At 43.1% G+C, this 15,947-nt stretch overlaps 1 protein-coding gene across 1 annotated transcript in view; it reads right to left on the bottom strand.

Annotated features, from left to right (window-relative positions):
• Positions 1-15,701, bottom strand: part of LOC142824871 (maestro heat-like repeat-containing protein family member 2B) — a 41,431-nt gene extending 25,730 nt beyond the window's left edge. The window contains exons 1-9 of the mRNA XM_075916661.1: positions 14,337-15,701; positions 10,797-10,904; positions 10,340-10,459; positions 9,956-10,078; positions 8,644-8,796; positions 7,007-7,129; positions 6,513-6,592; positions 5,744-6,053; positions 4,699-4,803 (exon numbers count right to left, since the gene is read on the bottom strand). Coding sequence (XP_075772776.1) covers positions 4,699-4,803; positions 5,744-6,053; positions 6,513-6,592; positions 7,007-7,129; positions 8,644-8,796; positions 9,956-10,078; positions 10,340-10,459; positions 10,797-10,904; positions 14,337-14,363 — 1,149 coding nt within the window. The 5' untranslated portion in view covers positions 14,364-15,701. The remainder of the gene's footprint in view (positions 1-4,698; positions 4,804-5,743; positions 6,054-6,512; positions 6,593-7,006; positions 7,130-8,643; positions 8,797-9,955; positions 10,079-10,339; positions 10,460-10,796; positions 10,905-14,336) is intronic.
• Between the last annotated feature and the right edge of the window lie 246 nt (positions 15,702-15,947).

Here is a 15,947-nt window from a genome sequence, read left to right as displayed (position 1 = left end):
TAAAATTTCTCAATGGCTTAAATGACTGCTTCTTGGAGCAGCTGGTGCAGGAACCCACAAGGGGAGAGGCAATTCTCGATTTAGTCCTGAGTGGAGTGCAGGATCAGGTCCAGGATATAACCGTTACCGGACCGCTTGGGAATAGTGACCATAATATAATAACATTCAACATTCCTGTGGTGGGAAGAACACCTCAGCAGTCCAGCACCCTGGCATTTAATTTCAAAAAGGGGAATTACACCAAAAATGAGGAGGTTAGTTAAACAGAAATTAAAAGGCACAGTGACTAGAGCAAAGTCCCTGAAAGCTACATGGAAACTTTTTAAAGACACCATAACAGGGGCCCAACTTAAATGTATACCCCAAATTAAAAAACATAGCAAGAGACCTAAAAAAGAGTCACCGTGGCTTAACCACCATGTAAAAGAAGCAGTGAGGGACAAAAAGGTATCTTTTCAGAAGTGGAAGTCCAATCCTAGTGAGATAAATAGAAAGGAACATAAACACTGTCAAATCAAGTGTAAAAATGTAATAAGAAAAGCAAAAAAAGATTTTGAGGAACAGCTAGCCAAAAACTCAAAAAGAAATAACAAAATGTTTTTTTAAGTACATTAGAAGCAGGAAGCCTGCTAAAAAACCTGAGGGTCCCTTAGATGATTGAGCTATAAAAGGAGCAATCAAGGACTATAAAGCCATTGCTGAGAAACTAAATGATTTCTTTGCTTCAGTCTTCACGGCTGAGGACGTTGGGGAGATTCCTGAATCTGCACCGTCCTTTGTGGGTGATGAATCTGAGGAACTGTCCCGGATTGAAGTGTCATTAGAGGAGGTTTTGGAACAAATAGAAAAACTTAATGTTAACAAATCTCCGGGACCGGATGGCATTCATCCAAGGGTTCTAAAAGAACTCAAATGGGAAATTGGTGAGCTATTATCTGTAGTTTGTAACCTATCCTTTAAATCGGCTTCCGTACCTAATGACTGGAAGGTAGCTAACGTGACACCAATATTTAAAAAGGGCTCTAGAGGCGATCCTGACAATTACAGACCGGTAAGTCTAACTTCAGTATCGGGCAAATTAGTAGAAACAATAGTAAAGAATAAAATTGTGAAGCATGCAGAAAAGCATAATTTATTGGACAAAAGTCAACATGGTTTCTGTAAAAGGAAATCCTGTCTTACTAATCTGTTAGAGTTCTTTGAAGGGGTTAACAAACATGCAGACAAGGGGGATCCAGTAGTTATAGTATACTTGGATTTTCAGAAAGCCTTTGACAAGGTCCCTCACCAAAGGCTCTTGTGTAAATTACATGGCCATGGGATAAGAGGGAAGGTCCTTTCTTGGATTGAGAACTGGTTAAAAGACAGGAAACAAAGGGTAGGAATAAATGGTAAATTTTCAGATTGGAGAGGGGTAACTAGTGGTGTACCCCAAGGGTCAGTCCTGGGACCAATCCTTTTCAACTTATTCATAAATTATCTGGAGAAAGGGGTAAGCAGTGAGGTGGTAAAGTTTGCAGATGATACAAAACTGTTTAGGATAGTCAAGACAGAAGCAGACTGTGAGGGACTCCAAAAAGATCTCACCAAACTGAGTGATTGGGCAACAAAATGGCAAATGAAATTTAATGTGGATAAATGTAAAGTAATGCACATCGGGAAAAATAACCCCAACTATACGTACAGTATGATGGGGGCTAATTTGGCTACGACAAATCAGGAAAGGGATCTTGGAGTTATTGTGGACAGTTCTCTGAAAACTTCCACGCAGTGTGCAGCGGCGGTCAAAAAGGCAAATAGGATGCTGGGAATTATTAAGAAAGGGATAGAAAATAAGACCCAGAATATCTTATTACCCCTGTATAAAACTATGGTCCGCCCACATCTTGAATACTGTGTACAGATGTGGTCTCTTCACCTCAAAAAAGATATTTTGGCCTTTGAAAGGGTTCAGAAAAGGGCAACTAAAATGATTAGGGGTTTGGAACGGGTCCCATATGAGGAGAGGTTAAAGCGACTGGGACTTTTCAGTTTAGAAAAGAGGAGACTGAGGGGGGATATGATAGAGGTCTATAAAATCAAGAGTGGTGTGGAGAGGGCTGATAAAGAAAAGTTATTTATTAGTTCCCATAATAGAAGAACTAGAGGACACCAAATGAAATTAATGGGTAGCAGGTTTAAAACTAATAAAAGAAAGTTCTTCTTCACACAGCGTGTAGTCAACCTGTGGAACTCCTTGCCAGATCAGGCTGTGAAGGCTAGGACTATAATAGAGTTTAAAGAGAAGCTAGATAATTTCATGGAGGCTAGGTGCATGAAAGGCTATTAGCCAAGGGATAAAATGGTGTCCTTGGCCTCTGTTTGTCAGAGGCTGGAGAGGGATGGCAGGAGACAAATCGCTTGATCATTGTCTTCGGTCCAGCCTCTCTGGGGCACCTGGTGCTGGCCACTGTCGGTAGACAGGATACTGGGTTAGATGGACATTTGGTCTGACCCAGTACGGCCGTTTTTATGTTTTTATGTTCTTATGTTCTTATGTTCTTATCATGCCACTGTTTCAAATCCATGGTACACCCACACCTTGAATACTGCAAGCAATTGTAGTCCTACAACTTAAATAAAGTTAGGTTATAATTGGAAAAAGTTCAGAGAAAAGCAACAAAAATGATATGGGATATGGGACAACTCATACAAGGAGAAGTTAAAAGGACTGGGACCATTCATCTTAGAAAAGAGATGCTTACAGGGGGGTATGATAGAGCCATATAAGATGATCAGAGATGCATGATATGGGTGTCCCTATATCTCTGACTGCCTGGGGCTGGGACTGGACAACAGGGGAGAGATCACTCAACAATTGCCTTGTTCTGTTTGTTCCCTCTGATGCATATAACACCCACCACTGTCAGAAGACAGGATACATGAACCATTTGTCTGGGGGATCCAGAATGGCCATTCATGTTTTATGTTCTTATCTGATTAAATAGAAATAGAAATTCAACTTTAACAGCCTGAGAGTATAAGAATGCATCTATGACACTGACACAGCCAACCTATGTGTGACCCACAATAACTTAACAAGCGGCACTGCAATTGTATCAAGACAAGTCACTTATATGTTATTTCAAAGGGTGTGTCTAGACTACTGAGTTTTGTCGACAAAAGTGGACTTTTGTCGACACAACTATACCTGCATCTACACTACCGCTGAGTTCTGTCGACATAACGTCGACAGAACTCAGCAGTTTTGTCGACGCTGGTAAACCTCATTTTACGAGGCATAACACCTTCTGTCGACAGATTTCTGTCGACAGAAGGTGTTATTGCATGTAGGGTTGTGTCTAGACTACAGGGTTTTGTTGACAAAGCAGCTTGCTTTGTCAACAGAACTGAATGTGTCCAGACCCTCTTTGTCGACAGAAGTTTTGTCGACAGATACTGTCGACAAAACTTCTGTCGACAAAACCCTGTAGTCTAGACGAACCCAAAGAAAAGTCCTAGACTAGCGATCACCAACATCATGAATTTTGGTAATAGATATGAAAGGTAGATGTTATGTATTATTGTCTGTATTTATATCTTGCTAGAAGTTTAACATAACCAAATTAGCTTGTAGATTCCAATTCCTTTTCATGTCTTAATTGCCTTAATGATATGTAACTGTCTTCAGTTAACCTTAAGATCAAAGATATAAGACAGTACAAGAAAATATTTTTTACATTGCCTTCAGCTTAACTATCTGTGTTGTAATGGAAGACCACGATCGGCTAATTACCTTATGTGAATGACTATCACCCATTTACCAGTGTATGCATAGGAAATAGAAAATTAACTTCAAAACAAAGCACGACAGGAGATCTGCATGACCTATTCTTTCTCAGGGAGAGATCCTGCTTCGACAATTTCTGTGAGGAGGCTTGCCAACCGGCTAGAATAACTATAAAAGACAAGTTATGGGACTGATCTTCTCTCTCCAGTCTGCTTAAACTTTGAACAGGGGACGTGTAAGCCATAGGACATAGATCTTCCAAATAATTATTTGGAATAGTCTGGGAAATGCATGGAAAAACTAACAGCCTTTGCATCTAAACTGATTCTGGATGTTGACCGGTTAGCATGATTCCAGAGAGACTTTTACAAGCCAGCCGTTTATTCCACCATGGTTGTGATCCTGAACTATGAAAAGTGAAAGTCATTTTAACAAATATCTATCACTTAACCATTTGTAACTCTCTTCTTTTTCCTTTTAACAACAAATCTGATATTCGGTTATTAAGGATTGGCTGATATTTAGGGAAGACCTGTGATTCATATTAACCTAAGGATAAGTGTCTAGTCCTTTGTGATTGGTGATTATATTAGACTTAGTTGTCTAGATGGGAACCAAGGTCTGGAATGCCTAAAGGGTACTATTGTTTGGTATTTTGTTAACCAGAGTAGAAGCTCTTTTCTTACTGGTTTGGTGAATCTAATTATAAAATCACTCGTCTGGGGAACTGCCTGCCCTGTTTCTTATAGTCTGGCCTGAGTGCTGTCACAGCACTCTTATGGAAACCTTTCTCTTATGGAAGCAGAGGGATCTTAGTCACTTTGAGGCCCCAGCTGCAGGCCTAGTAGAATTTCTCATGCATTCACGTTGAATGTCAGATTTGATTTAAGTGGGGAAGTCAGCTCAAGGAAGAGTAGAACTATACTCACTGTGCTATTAACTATCTCCTGATAGGCAGTTAGCAGCCAGACACTGGCCTGCAAGGCCCTTCCTCTCTCCCACTCCTTCTCTGAACTGAGCCAGGTTTCTAGTAGCTGTTGGCAAAGCAGGAGAATGGACAAAGTTAGTACCAGAAAATCCCTCCCAAACGTTTCTTTTAAATAGGTTTGATTGTCACTAAAATCCCTCTCCAAAGCATTTAACTTCCATATAGCAAAAGATTTATATGTCTCCAAAAAGAGACCCTTGTATATACAAGTCCCAGGGACCAGATTCACCTCTGGTGTACATAACTCCATCAAAGCCAAAGGAGTTACATGAGAGATGAGTCTGGCTCTGTGTATGTGAGGGCTTCTGTAGACTGTCTGATGGCAGCTGTCTAGCACATTGCATGCAGTTTGGGGTCCGGTGCTGTGTTCTCTTTCCTGGACAGCTTCTCCCATGCTGAGTGGCAAATGACAGAGAGGAGCAGAGAAGTCTCCCCAGCCCAGCTCCTTTTATAACTTTATTTTCATACCAACGTTGCACCTAACTCCCCTCCCCTCAGCTCTTCAAACTATTCTGTTTATGTCTGAAGAGCAGGAAGTCTTTGGTGAATGAGTTTCCATACACAGAGCTTAACTCAATACTAATTCATTCCTTTTACAAGAGGTGATCAGTTCTCACTGGTCCTCTTGAATTTGGTTACTGCACTGATGATTTTCTTTCCTGTCCATGTAGTGTTAACTATACTGGAAAAACTAGATCTCAGTCCACCACTGGCATAAAATGGAACAGCTCCCATGGATTTCAATGGGACACATTCCCACTTACTTCAGGAAAAAATTGATGCTTTCTCCCTAAAATTCACCCGCTGCGGAAAATTCCTCCACAACAGAAGCTTGAGCATCATCCCTGCTATAACACAAGAAACAATTATCACCCTGGTCCTATGGGCTACTCACATGAAACATTTCCTGGAACCAGTCTGGGGTTGGTTCTTCCTCAAGCAGGATCTTCATTAGCTCACTAAGGGCTTCGAAGGAGCACTCATACATCAACTGAAACCAGAAGAGAAGGAGTGAGGCTCAACACCAGATAATTTCTGCAGGAGGTGGAGGTGAAGTTAGCCATGACTTTGCAGGGAGGCCATGTGTGGCTGCTATCACCCAGTGCTTGCTGGGCAGAGATCTCAGTGGAGTCTGCCAGAGGGGAATTGGTGTCATATACCTCTATGTGCAGAGTATCCTCTAGTTTCTTGCCTTCCTCTTTCATCTTCTCCAAGGGAGGAAGGGGAAATACACTTTTAAAACACAGATCAAGGATCTCACGGTTTTCCTCCAGGGTCAGAGATGGTTTGAGTTTGCTGTCAGAAGACAGAAAGAGAAGTCACGTGTTAGATTCAATACCATAGCCAAGTAAAACATGGGTTAAATGAATAAAGATTATCCCAATCTAGAACCCCAAATGCAAACAGCCCTTCACTTTGCAGCTGTGCACCTCTTTGTACCTCTGTTAATTATTTGCTCATCTAGAAGTAAAGCTAAAACTTCAATTCCCTTTTTAGAGGAATCCACCAGCTTCCTTCCCCCTGCCAGCTAGCCAGACACCTCCATCCCCACCTGAACTCTTCTCCGTAGTATGGCATGCCCCACAACCTCCACTCTTGTGCCTTTCAAGCACAAATCTCCAAACAGACATGACGCATTCAAACCCTCAAAACAAAAACACCATGTGAGCATCAGCCTGCTCCCAACCCGACACTCATGAATTAACAAATGAGAAGACATCACAGTGCCAAGAAATATGGCATAGAATATCCTACCACAGCTGTCCAATCGCAAACATTGCCTCGTAACGAACTGGAGACACCAGGGAATCCAATGGTTCCTTTTTAATGAAGTCCTGAAATGCATGAACAGAGACATAAAAATAGGAAGTGGGTTTGAAAGGCAGAGAAGCCTCCCCCTCACCTTCTGAAACAGGGCTTTATGCCAGACCTGTAAGAAACAGACACTGTTTCAGTGGCTCTCTGCCTCAGAAATGGACCGTAGAGACATCTGCTATACACAGGTCAGCAAGCTGTATCCTGGCAACTCATCAGACACTATCCATTCCTTCCAGTTACAGCCCACAATATGCCAGCATCCCGGCCAAGCACAGTGGACCCAGCATTCTGGGTGCCAGGCAGGTAAATCATGACACTGCAGTAGTATAGCTACAGCCAATGGAAAGAATAACATCTACCCGGACAATCAGTCTCATTACATAATAACAAAATCCCTGGTAGCTCAGGCTTCAAAGTTCCTAATCACTCACCATCATGTAATCAAGGAGCTCCAGTTTGTAAGAGAATTCAAATGCCTGGGAGTCTCCAGTCTTCAAAACTGCACAGCTAATCTCTGTTGCATTCTGGATGAGGGTTGATTTCAGGTCCATGTCCTACATTTCCAGGAAAAACAAGAGGATGTGGGTGAGAAACTGAGAGAATCAGATTCCAGAAGAGTAGAAATTAGATCTAGTCTCAGGAGAAGTGTCTGCAGACCCCAGAAGACAGAGAACCCCAGCTCTACACCCATCTGAGAAAAAGAAAAGGCCCAGGTTGATCAAGTAAACCCAGGTCCATTTACACAGAGTAGTCATGACTCCTGCTTGATGTGGGAGGGAAAACAAATTTTATGCAATTTAAACAAGAAACTTGTGCATAGTAAATGCACAAGATACGAGGGCAGATTATTTAGAATTTAACTTGTTCGCAACATTGATCCCCAACACCTGAAAAACAAAATGTAAAACCGCTACTAGCAATTTCTATTGTGCCACATTATGCACATTCTACAAATATCCTGGTTAATGAACATGAAGTAGAGAGATATCACTATTACTGACTCTTCCAAATAAGCAGGAAATGTGCCCAGTCTGGGTGTGTTGCAGTGGACAATATCAGGGGCCATAGTTCTTAATATTTGTATTTGTGAACTACTGGAAAATGTCAACTTGGTTCATTTGTGATCAACTTTTTTTGACAATGAGAGTCTCAGTTAGGCTAAGTCTAGACTGCAAAGTCTGAAAAAGATACGCAAAGTATGAATCTTTCTCTGCTTTTCTTTCAAAAAAGGCTTTTTCGAAATTTGGAAAAACCTGCTCTTTCAAGCCATCCCTTCCTTCCTCATAAATCAAGGTTTACAGGGATGGTGAAAGAACGCATCCACTTTTCCAAAAAGTGGATGCGGTATTGCTTTTCTGGGATACCTCTGGGATCCCGGAAAAGTACTGCAGCCTAGACATAGCCTTAGACAGAGTAGAATGGAATGGCAAAGTGATGTGGAGAGATTAGAACTATGCACTGAGACCAGAATCAGGGCTGGCAAGTGGACAGCCATATATCTAAGGAGCAGAAATAATGAGCAGGCAGACAAATAGGAAGACAGATATGGGGAAAGGGAAGTAGATAGTCCAAGAAACAGTGATAGCAAATAAACTAAATACAAGCACTATTCCAAAAAGTCCCTTAACCCTCGTGGAACAAGGTTTACAGGGATGTTGGGATAGTGAGCCCGTTGGATTTCAAAATAACGGGCGCACTCAAAAGATGCGGAATAGCTATTTCGGGATACTTCTGATACCCTGAAATAGGTTCACAGTGTAAACATAGCCTTAGAGTGTTATACTGCACAGCCTGAGTGTGACTGCATCTGAAATACTATGTAACTGTGACCTAGAGAATTTCAGAAGAACACAGAAAAACTAGAGAAAATACAAACAACAGCAACAAATAAGATATTTGTTACAGCTCACACTCCATCCACGAAGGTTTTAGATTTGATGCACATGACAAACGGTTGTTCAAAGGAGATTTTTAGAAAAATAAGCCCTCTCTTAGAAAACTCAGGTCCAGTGGAGGCACTGATCTAACTTCAGAGTAATATCCCCAACACTTATGCAAAAACTCTTACTTGGCAACCGGTTCTATAATGGTGTAGGATGTTCTCTGTGATGTCTGCCTCCACCCGAGACAGAAGTTGCTCTTTTGGAGCATGCATAGCCACTTTGCTGTATGTCAGCATCAGCGTGCTGCGGGTCTTGGCTCTTTTCCCATGATGGTAGTCCTGGACAATTGGAAATGTCACAAGAGACAATTACTTCTGATTCATTTTGCCTTGAAATTCTGATCTGTTGCTGACTGAGGAATTGCTTTTGGCAGCGATAATAGCTTGTACTTGAAAAATGTATTTAAGCCAAACCATAACTGCGTGAGGCACAGAGGTATTGGTGTCTCAAACATACTGATTGGATAATTCTGACACAGAGAGCCCAAAGTTTTGACCCTACCCCAGTGACATAAATGGGAGATTTGTCATTGACACTGATAGGCACAGAATTAGGTGCTAAATGATATGCCTAGATCTGCACAGTGAGTAAACAGCAAATCTGGCAATGGTGGCCAAGAGACCTAATATGCTGTTTTATCCTCTGGATAAATGGTTCTCAACCAACGGTACGCAGAAGTTTTCGAGGAGGACAGATCAGATCATTTCGATATTTGCCTAGTTTTAGAGCAGGCTACCTAAAAAGCACTAGCAAAGTTACAAACTAAAATTTCATACACACAATGACCTATTTACACTGCTCTATATACTGCACATTGAAATGTAAGGAACATATTTATATTTAAATTAATTTATTTATGAAATGGCGTATGGCATATGAAAATGGGAAATTAAGCAATTTTTCAGTAATAGTGTGTTGTGACACTTTTTTGTATTTTTATGCCTGATTTTCTAAGAAAGAAGGTTTAAAATGAGGTGAAACTTGGGGCACACTAGACAACTCAGATTTCTAAAATGGGTATATTAGTGCGGAAAGTTTTAGAACCGCTGCTCTAGAGCACAGGGTCCATAACAGTTGTCCAGAGAGCAGGTTGGTTAGTCACATGTTACTTGCAACACCTCCTCCTTTACAGCTACTAACCTGGATTTAAAAAACAGCTACAAATACATTCAACACTTTTCCATATAATTAACTGGTATAGTTCCTACACACTGTGCATAGGAGAGGCATTCAAGCCATGAAACATCAGATGCTAAAAATCAGTTGAGAGAGCCACGGATCCAGACTGTGCTCCTCTCTGCTTAAATGTAAGCATCACACAGAGCACATCCATTGGGGGACAGGGTTAGCTGACCAATGAGACTCTACCGGGGGCAGGAGATACTGTCTCTAGTTTAGAGGGAGAGGAAGTTTGAGAGAACCCCCTGGCTCCTTTACCTTCAGGTGACCAATAAACCCAGAAATCGTAAGTTTATCCATTGCTGCCCCAAACTCCTGCAGTGTGTTCAAGATGAGGTCCAAGTGGCTCTCGGCAGAGAATGAAAGGATGGAAATGACTCCCTGTTACTCAAGAAAAATATTGGTTAGTGAATCTGACCAGGTGCCCAATAGACCCCCACAAGTCAATTCCTTTCACCCAAAGTAGTGTAAAGTGCCAATTAGGCCTGAGACCTATGGGAGGGGGGAGCAAAGGGTGAGTGAAATAGCAACAAAGAGGACATGAAGCAAAATGGCATCTGTCCCAGGACAACTGAGAGCTGAGTTGCCCAGGGGACATTCAGAGGGTACATGATAAGGTAGGGAGAGGGACAGGGTCCTTACCAGTCTATCAGGGGCTTCCATGTAATCTGTTGTCTTCAGAAACTTCTGAATCTGTGATTTAATATGGACCGGGTCCTGACAAACTGCCAAGCAAATTCCTAGTGCCTTATACAGGAAACACTGAAAGAAAGAGGCCAGCATTGAGATATCAAGAACACCACATGCTTGTCAGTATAGAACCAACCCAGCAACACACACTGACACAGGAAAAAACAACCGAGCCAAGACCAAGCACCCCTGCTGCAGACACATCCCATCATCTTCCGCCACCCAGTTAGGGAACAATTCAGTACCAATAGCTGCTCCAAGCAAATGCCAGCAGGGGAAGAGCAGGGAACAAGCAAACACAAATTTTATACACAAAAAAACCAATGAAGCAGAGAGAAGTCTCATGCAGCCCTCCAACAAGAATTCCAAGAGCAATTAACTAGAAACTAAACCTTAACAGAGAACAAACCTTCTCTTTGGAGGGGCTGGCATAGCCGGCCATCTGCTGGCTCAACTCAGAGCTTAGCTGGCTGCTCCAGGCATTGTCATTTATCTGCTCCAGAGATGTTCTGAGGAACTGTGTGTAAAACAAGAGCTGGTTTATTGAAAGAATTTTTGGTTGGGGCTTGAGAGTTTTTTCCCTTCCTTGTTCTCTGTTGTAACCATTCCAATATTCAGGTGTCATAGGAAGATTATTTCCCTATTGAGAACTATGAGCATTGACAACCCAGACTTCCTCTGCCGGTTGTTCTTTAACCTTTGCCTTATGATTCTGCTCAGTCCCCAAACTCAGATGCACAGCAAATTGGAGAATGAGATCTGACCATTGATTTTATAGCAGACAGAGGATAGGTCTAGTGAACTTTGATCAATGGGCCATCATTAACAAAGAGCCAAGCACCTTCTCTGAAGTGCTACAGACTCTTCATAACACTTTCTGCGGGTATGCAGGGTTGTGAGGTATCTCACTACCACCTGCCCTTGGCATGAGGAAGCATTCTCTATGCCTGCCAGGTGTCAGCTCCTGACTCTGCCAGACACAGGAAATGCAAGCACACCCTTCTCACCCGGACCCAGCTTTGCTGTCCTGCAGATAAGCAATAGGCATGCTTCAATCATCACACCCTCTACATATTCCCAGAAGGTCCAGCCCCTGTTCCACTGGACACTCCCAGAATTCACAGGTTTACTACTTACCACCTTACTATTTTCACCTCAGCATCACTGATCCATTTAACACACCGCTCTTAGGTGCATATACAGTGAAAATAAGTAGAGTTTCATTCACAAAGAATGGAAATTTGAGAAGCAGCAAGCAGAATTAATGTAAACAAAGATTACGTAAAAGTAAAATCACCACACACTTCCTAAAGGTTAAACTTAGATAACCAAACAGTCCTCTGTCTCACAAAGGATAGCTCTCCCAGCTTGAAGCACCCAGACCAAATGTGATCCTCCTAAGTCAAGCAAGTTGGCAGCTTATTCCCTAGATGAAGGATAACTGGTACAGGATACCTCTGGACCTCCCAAAATAGTTTCAAGCATCTCACTAGTAAACAGGTATCCCCTATTGTTTGGTTTTCTTGGATAGAGTCGCCTCTGGAGACTTTGCAATCACTTAATTAGAATTTTCTCAGTCAATTAACATCCATTGTGAATAATTACTCAGTCTACATACAGCCAGACAAAGTTGCTTTTCACCTTCTGGTGACCAGCCTCAACTCATAGACCTCAAAAGCATAAATTTTCAGTATACATCCAGAAGTAGTATTCCCTCTAAGGCTACGTCTAGACTGCAAGCCTCTTTCGAAAGAGAACATCTAGACTGCAACCACTTATTTCAAAAAAGCGAGCCGTTTTTTTGAAAGAGAGCACCCAGGCAATCTGGATGCTCTCTTTCGAAAAAGCTCCATTTGCATTCAATAAAGCCTTTTTTCAAAAAAGCCCCATTTGCATTCAATAACACCTCTTTTCAAAAAAAGTCTTTATTCCTTTTAAAATGAGGTTTACCGCGGTCGAAAAAACGGCTGCATTCTTTCAATTTAATTTCAAAAGAATGCAGTGGCAGTCTATATGCAGAGGAAGTTTTTCAAAAAAAAGGCCACTTTTTTCGAAAAAACCCGGTAGTCTAGACACACCCTGAGATTTCCGATCCATGAACGGAATGAGTTTTGTCTTGTGCGCTGCTGTGGCACCTACCAGTTATTAACATACATATATATACTGTATATATATATGCAGTCTTTTTCTTTCTTCAGACTGCCATCATATTCTCTCAAATCATAACTTTTTAAAAAGTGTGCAGAAAAGAAATGTCTGTTCTTTTTAAAGTTTGCAAAACATTATGGTGATACTTAAAATAGTGTGCATTCTAACCTACTTGAAAAAGCACATTTGTACAATTTAAAAAAAACCTCTTAAAACCCCCAAAGCAGTTGACATTTTAAAAATTCAGGTTTTTTCAGAGAGCTGTAGTTGTGAAGACTCTTTAAAATGTGAAGCAAGTGCAACTAAGAGACATGGTGATAGCTGCACGTATTTTCAGAAAATCATAAAAAATAGCTCTGCTACACATGAATTGCCTTATTTGGGTCCATCATGAATTAAGTTGGATGCCCAATGATGATATTTAAATGTATTCATTGGTTATTGTGTTGCTCATACAAAGCATGTAATATAGTGAGGACATCAGTCAGTCTATTCTGAAAGGCACTTCACTTTGGTCTTAGGAGTGAGTGGCAGCTGGTTACCGTAATTTATGTCTTCAATTTGACCTGTAAAGCCATCAAACCAGAAAGAAGGAACAGAGCCTGAGGGACTCTTGATCCCTACCAAGAGAAGCCAATCCCTCAGGGCCCAACAGAACTGACGAAACTGGGTTTCTGTGCCCAAAGTATCCAGTACAAGCCAATTCAGGAGCCAAGCTTGAGTAGCTCAGCAGAGCCCATACGTCGCAACACGAGGAAATTAAACCCAAGATGCTTGCCAGATCCCACTGCAGTATCCAAACTCCACTGAAGGGATAGCAGAGGACTGAGGTATTTGTGATGTTACTTGTTTGTGATGAAGGTGATTGGTCCTGCCTCAGCTTATTACTGGAAAGTTAGGAGAAAGCCACCCAAACAGCCGCTGCTGGCAGCCAAAGCCACCCAAACAGCCACTGCTGGCAGCCTCCACTGGCCACGCGGCTCGAGCCCCGGCCGTCCAAGCAGCTACCCCTGGCCACCTGGCCCCACCAACGGGGCCATGGTGGCCTGTCCACTCCAGCTGGAACTGGAGCAGCGAAAGCCTCACCATGCCCTGGCTCCAGCCGGAGCAAACAGGGGCAGGGCAGCCTGCTTGCCATCATGCAGCCCTGCTAAACTGCCTCTGTCACCACTCACCTTCCGATCCAGCAGGACAGTGAGAGGAGAGTGCTGCTGCGTGGCTCTGCAGGCGAGGTGTGTGGGCTTAAAATTTGTTGTGCGTGGCCATGCAGACACGCAGCTTGTAAGGCCTGTCCAGAAGGCCTTATATATTATCCATCCAGACATTTTGCAATGATTATGATGATCAGTGTGGCCAGCAGAGGCTTTACATGATACTCTTTGATGAACTGAAATGTAGAGATCAGCTCTAGAGGATCCTGGCAATTCTATGCACCCTGCAACCTCTGTCAGTTTCCAAAGTCATACCCTCAACTCCCATTGAAGTCAGCAGGAGATCCAAATTTTGAACAGCAGCCAGGTTATACTGGAAACCTCACAAGAGAGCCTTCATGGAGACATATATAGGTCCCTGCTGACCTACCGTCCATCCAGTTCCTTCATGCCAGCCTACTCTGACAGTGGGGAGGGGTGGGATTTGGAAAGGACATGACCACACATCTCGAACAGCAGTTACAAAAAGGTAGGTAACTGGTTTGTTTCTTTTTCGAGGGCTTGCTCATGTCTATTCCGATAGATGACACCCAAGCAGTTCCCATGGAGGAGGGAGCCAGAATTAATTGAAACATCACATCACCCCTTACCTGTTGGGTGATGGTGTGGTGTGACATGACGGTGCAAATAGAGGAACACGTTGCTGCCCTGCAAATATCCTCAATGGGAATCTGTAGGAGGAACGCTGCCAAAGATGCCTGTGCTCTGGTGGAGTGAGCTGATGGCGCTGGAATTTTGGCAAAGTAATAACAGGAAATATCCACAATGAAATATACTGGGATGAGATGAGAAGTCCCTTCATTCCTTCAGCCATGACAATAAAGAGCTGTGGTGATTTACAAAATGGCTTTGTGCATTCAGCGTAGAAGGCTAGGGTAGGGTCTGTCTGACACATGGTTGGCATGATGTTTTGGGAAGAAAACCAAGAGGAAAATGTCCTGGTTTAGATGGAAGAGGGAGACAACCTTGGGTAGGAACACCAGATGCGGACAGAGCTGCACTTTGTCCTTACAAATGACAGTGTATGGAAACTCATAGGTAAAGGCCCGGAGCTCTGAGACCTAACTAGCCAAGGTTATAGCCACCACAAAGACCACCTTCCAAGAGAGGCAAGCTAGAGGGCAGATTGCTAGGAGCTCAGACAGCAGTCCCATAAGTCTAGAGAGGACCAGGTTAAGGTCCCACTGTGAAATGGGGATGTCTGACCTGGGGATACAGCCTCTCCAAACCCTTAAGGAAACATCCCAGCATAGCATTGCTGAACAGAGATCTTTCCCCAGCCCCAGGATGGAAGGCAAATAACCACTACGTGGACGTTAATGGATGACAGTGTCAGTCCCTGGCACTGGTTAAGGTATAAAAAGTAGTCAAGCACAAGGGAGATGGAGGTTTCTTGTAGGGGGATGTACTTTTCGAGGGACCAAACTGAAAATCACTTCCAGATTGTTAGGTATGTTGCCCAAGGGGAGGGTTGCCTCCTGCCCAACAGAACCTTTCTAATGGAGTCTGAGCACTGTAGCTCGAGTTGGTTTAACCATGGAGTTTCTGCACCATGAAATGGAGGTGCCCCGGGTGAGGGTGCTGTAACTGGTGATGGTCCTCGGTGATGAAATCAGGATATGGAGCAGAAGGATTATCGGTCTGTCTACAAATTGGTTCACCAGGCTGCTGAGCCTATGCTGCTGCAGCTACACTGCTGCTATGAGGATGAGTTCCGCCTTGTCCTGCCAGATCTTGAGGAGAACCTTGTGTACTAGAGGAAAGAGCAGAGACATGTACACCAGGTGACTGGACCACGATATCTTGATTGCATCTGCTACCGATCCACAACTGTGGGTCTGGAAGGAACAGAACTGGATGCACTTATTGTTGCTCCTTGTGGCAACCAGGCCCATTTAGGGATAACACCAACTTTGGAAGACAGAAAGGACAATATCTGTCCTGAGGAACCATTCACGGGTGTTGACTGAGCAGCTGAAATGGTCTTGTAGGTTGTTTTGCATCCCTGACGGTAAGAGGCGAACAGGTAGATGTGGTGATCTACACCGAAGTCCCACAGGTGAAGGGGTTCCAGGCATAGAAGAGAGAAGCAAGCACCGCCTTGTTGGTTTATGCAGGGCATCACTGTGGTGTTGTCTGTCAGTAATGAGACACACCTGCCCTGCAGTTGGGGAAGGAAGGCGAGGTGAACTGCCCTGAGC

Source organism: Pelodiscus sinensis, unplaced genomic scaffold, assembly GCF_049634645.1.
Source record: "Pelodiscus sinensis isolate JC-2024 unplaced genomic scaffold, ASM4963464v1 ctg44, whole genome shotgun sequence".
NCBI lineage: Eukaryota > Metazoa > Chordata > Testudines > Trionychidae > Pelodiscus > Pelodiscus sinensis.
Note: the sequence above shows the minus strand (reverse complement) of the source record. Positions and strands in the feature narration are given on the sequence as shown.